Source organism: Mastomys coucha, unplaced genomic scaffold (genome assembly GCF_008632895.1).
Source record: "Mastomys coucha isolate ucsf_1 unplaced genomic scaffold, UCSF_Mcou_1 pScaffold20, whole genome shotgun sequence".
In the NCBI taxonomy this organism is placed as follows: domain Eukaryota; kingdom Metazoa; phylum Chordata; class Mammalia; order Rodentia; family Muridae; genus Mastomys; species Mastomys coucha.
In genome coordinates this window covers 116,556,493-116,561,556 of record NW_022196903.1, presented here as the reverse complement: position 1 = coordinate 116,561,556, position 5,064 = coordinate 116,556,493, and the positions used below count along the sequence as shown (strand labels likewise).

At 38.5% G+C, this 5,064-nt stretch overlaps 1 protein-coding gene across 2 annotated transcripts in view; it reads right to left on the bottom strand.

Moving 5' to 3' along the window:
- Positions 1 to 3,339: 3,339 nt before the first annotated feature.
- The window catches only part of Clec4d (C-type lectin domain family 4 member D), a 14,449-nt gene continuing 12,724 nt past the window's right edge, over positions 3,340 to 5,064 (bottom strand). For both annotated transcript variants that reach the window (XM_031380964.1, XM_031380963.1), the window contains exon 7: positions 3,340 to 4,480. In XM_031380964.1, the coding sequence (XP_031236824.1) occupies positions 4,474 to 4,480 (7 nt within the window). In that variant the 3' untranslated portion in view covers positions 3,340 to 4,473. The remainder of the gene's footprint in view (positions 4,481 to 5,064) is intronic.

Below are 5,064 nucleotides of genomic sequence, written 5' to 3'. Positions count from 1 at the left end.
CAAATTGCTGGTGTATGCTCTTTCCAGTTTCTTTTTGGAGGCACTTAAAGCTATGAATTTTCCTCTTAAGACTGTTTCCCATAAGTTTTTGTCCCATAATTTTGGGTCACTAAGGTTGGTTTCCTGTATGCAGCAAAATGTTGGGTCCTGTTTACGTACCCAATCTGATAGTCTATGTCTACTTATTGGAGAATTGAGTCTATTGATATTAATAGATATTAATAGGAAAAGTAATTGTTGCTTCCTGTTATTTTTGTAGTTAAAATATTAGCATTCTTGACAAGCATTTCTATTAGACAGTACAAGCAGGTGGATCAATGGAATAGAATTGAAGACTCAGAAATGAACCCACACCTATAGCCACTTAATATTTGACAAAGGGCCTAAAACCATCCAGTGGAAAAAAGACAGCATTTTCAACAAATGGTGCTAGCTCAACTGGTGGTTAGCATGTAGAAGAATGCAAATCAGTCCATTCCTATCTCCTTGTACAAAATTCAAGTCCAAGTGGATCAAGGACCTCCACATAAAACCAGATACATTGAAACTAATAGAAAAGAAAGTGGGGACAAGCCTCGAGCACATGGGCACAGGGAGAAACTTCCTGAACAGAATACCAATAGCTTATGCACTAAGATCAAGAATTGACAAATGGGACCTCATGAAATTACAAAGCTTCTATAATGCAAAGGATACTGTCAATAGGACAAAATGGCAACCAACAAATTGGGAAAATATGTTTACCAATCCTATATCTGATAGAAGGCTAATATCCAATGTAAACAAAGAACTCAAGAAGCTAGAATCCAGAGAACCAAATAGTCCTATTAAAAAATGGGGTACAGAGCTAAACAAAGAATTCTCAACTGATGAATACCGAGTGTCTGAGAAGCACCTAAAGAAATGTTCAATGTCCTTAGTCATCAGGGAAATGCAAATCAAAACAACCCTGAGATTCCACCTCACACCAGTTAGAATGGGTATAAAGCTTTCTACTGGGGCTGGTGAGATGGCTTAGCAGGGAAGAGCACTGACTGCTCTTCGGAAGGTCATGAGTTCAAATCCCAGCAACCACATAGTGGCTCACAACCACCCGTAATGAGATCTGATGCCCTCTTCTGGTGCATCTGAAAACAGCTACAGTGTACTTACATATAATAAATAATTCTTTAAAAAAAAATGCTTTCTACTGGAACATAGACAGCCGCTCTCAGGAACACATCTCACACTCCACCTACTCCATCAGGCAACAATAGCCAATTGACAATTCTCTGCTGGGGATGGAATTTCATGAGCTCCATGCCATTCATGCAGAAATGTGGGTTGTTTTATGCTGCCTTTATTATATTGAGATATCTCCTCTGTGTCCCTAGAATCTCTAGGAGTTTCATCACAAGAGATTCTGGATTCCATGAAAGGGTACACAGAGAAACCACAAAGGCCATGTGCTTTCTGTCCTTGGGTTTATTTATGTGGTTGATGACATTCGTTGACTTGTATATATTGTGACATCCCTTCATCTCTAGGATGAAGCTGAAGTGATTGTGATAGATAACCTTTTGGATGTTTTTCACTTTTCTATTGCTGTGATGAAACATGAACCAAAATTAGGTTGGCTAGGAAAAGTTTAATTTATCTTAACATAAATTACCTATTTAGAAACTTGGAGATGGGGGGAATCATCCAATTGAAACTTGAAAAATGAAGTGCTTGTACAGTAGGTTACAGAAAAACAACTTTAGCCACAAAAGTAGAGTAATAAACCCATTCATATTCTCAATGACATGTCCCTCAAAAAAGACACCATTAGAATTTAAATACAACATTCATGGGCCAAAATTTTGAAGAACATTTTACTACTTTTAGTAAAATATTATATATGCTCATTATCAAAGTTTTCTATGGAGTGCAAAGATGTATGAATGAAAAACTTTTCCAGTTAGAGAAATACTTAGCATGAATATTAACTATCATTCTAGAAAGCCATATGTGAATTTTGATTGGTGCAAGTAGTACTGTTTCACTATATGACACCTTGGAAAGTCAGAAAGTAGCAAAAGCTGGGTGGTCAAGCCTGCCTTCTACTTGCCTTTCTTCCCTAAATGAAGCCATAACCCTGAGCCCCGCCCCCTTCTCCCCTCAAGATTCTCAGGTTTCAAGGGCTCTACTCCTGTAAGAAGACTGCACAGGCCTCATACATTCCCCTACTTTATTAGCAATAGGTTGTGCTTTATTTCCTAAATTGCACATTTTACCCCACTCCCAGGATTATCCACATCTTTTTCAGATTTAACAAAACATAGAGACTAGTCACTCAGAGTGGCAGGGACAGGATCCTCTCAGCCTCTGAGTGACAGTGGTGGATCTGCAATGCTCTCTGCCCATTCCCTGCAAGCGGAGAGTCTGCCTTCAGGGAGCGCTTTAACCCAGGGACCCAGGTGAAATCTGCCATTTTCTTCCTGGTGACTTTCTAAGGCGGGACCGGCCGGGAGGCACAGACCTCACAAGTCGCAGAGCAGCCTGGTCAGGATCATTTCTACCTCAGACCACACCTAGGAGGGACAACAGACCCACAGCCCTCTCTGCACCTTTCCCACAAGCAGAGAGCCTGTCTCCAGGGTGTGCTCTGACCTCAGGACTCAGGATGGACAACTAATCCACAGCCATCTGCACCCGGGATTTACCAGAGGAGAGTTGATCTCCCAGAAGTACTGACACAGGCTTACAGACCCATGGGAGGAACAAGCTCTAGCCAGAGACAGCAAGAACATCTAACACCAGAGATCAACAGATGGCGAAAGGCAAACACAAGAATCCTACCAACAGAAACCAAGACTACTTGGCTTCATCAGAACCTAGTACTCCCACCACAGCAAGTCCTGGATATCCCAAAACACCGGAAAAGCAAGATTTGGATCTAAAATCATATCTCACGATGGTGCTAGAGGAATTTAAGAAGGACATGAATAACTCCCTTAAAGAAATACAGGAGAGCACAGGTAAAGAGATACAAGCCCTTAAAGAGGAAACAAAAAAATTCCATAAAGAATTACAGGAGATCACAAGTAAACAAGTAGAAGGTCTTAAAGAGGAAACACAAAAATCCCTTAAAGAACTACAGGAAAGCACAAACAAACAGGGGAAGGAATTGAACAAAACTATCCAGGACCTAAAAATGGAAGTAGAAAAGTTAGGAAATCACAAAGAGCGACAACTCTGGAGTTAGAAATCTTAGGAAAGAAGTCAGGAAACATAGATGCAAGCATCACCAACAGAATACAAGAACAGAGGAGAGAATCTCAAGTGCAGAAGATACCATAGAAAATATTGACACAACAGTCAAAGAAAACACATGTTTTATTGACAACTGGATTTCATCATAGACGGGTGTATGGTTTGTACATTAAAATGGATAATATTAAATATACAAATCTCATTAATGCATAAAATTATTTTAACGTGTCTTGTACTTTATGATTTAATTAATGTGTTCAACCCAATGCCAAGGTACTTATTTCCACTTCTTTTAAATGTACTAACTTTATCACGAACACACAAAAAACACGTCATACTGTCACATTGAACCAAACATTAATTGTTCTACATTTAACCCAGAAAATCATTAACTTACAAATTAGCTGCTGTCTTTCAAAATGGGGGGGTGGGGGGAGGTGGTAAGGAGAAGAAAAGTTAAAATGTTGTTGCTTGGAAATTATCTCAGATGTAGGAAATATTAGCAAATCAAATTTCAAACAAAACCAGACTAGTACTTTCCTTTTAAATGTTTATTTATTTATTTGTGTGTGCATGTATGTATGTACGTGTACACATGTGTGTGTGCATGTTTGTATGTGCATGTGTATGTTGCATAGGCAGAAGAAGTTGTGCTGTGTAGACCAGAAGAAAGTGTTAGATACCCTAGAGTTGGTGCTGTAGGCCACTATGAGCCACCTTATGTAGGTACTGGGAACCAAACTCAGGTCTTCTGGAAGAGAAGCAAGCAATCATAACCACTGATCTATCTCCATAGCCCCCAGTAGGTTTTCTCATGGTAAGTCACGACTGAATCACTAATGGTACAAATACATAATTGTAGGCTGTCAATTCAGGGGACTTTCTTGCCAATAGTACAGCTCTTAAACATTAGAACAATTTACATAAATGAATTAAAATGTGGTCTCTTTATGATTCAAAATGAAAACACCAATAGAGTGAAACTTCAGATAATGAAGGAAATTGAGTCCTTAGCCAAGTAAAAAGACCAGCTTATGTCCATTAACTTCCTGTAAGTACAAAGGAGATAGGGTTCATCTTCAGGAAAAGGTAGATGCGAGCCATCGTCTTAATTGCCATGAACAAGCAATGAGAATGGGAGCTCTTTAGCTTCCCAGGATTTTGTTTCCTCAGTTAAAGGGGGTGTTGAGAAAGCCCATTACAATGAAGTTAAGTCACCATGAGACTACCTGCTTTGACTCAACAGCTAGAATGGAGAAAGAAGAAAATTGTTAAAAGGTCTATGTTCTTCTTTTCTACCCGTGAAATACCATCACTGAAGCCTATTTTACACTGTTTTCCTGGATGATCTTTAGTAACTACTTAAATGTGAAAGTAAAATATCAATCAATAAAACTGTTAAAATTTTAAACTGTGATTTAGGTTTAAATGGGACCCTATTTCTCCTACTTCATCCAGCCTTGATGGATTTGTGCCTAGCTTATTGCAATTTGTTACACTGTATTCTGTAGACATCCATGGGGGGCCTGCCCTATTCTGAAGGGAAGTGGAGGAGGAGTGGATCTGAAACAGTGGTGGCAGAGAACACTAGGAAGAGTAGAGGGAATCTGTGGTTAGGATATAATGTATGAGAGAAGAATAAAATATGATTTATTACTATCATTTTGTCTGCTGTAAGTTTGGATTTTAAGAGGCAATAATTTGGGTAAGAGAAAAATGACAAAAAGATTATATTATCTAATCCTTTCAATAAATATATAACAAAAACATACCAACTGAAAAGTAAATTCTTTTTTTTTGTTTGTTTTTTTGTTTTTTTTTTTTTGTTTG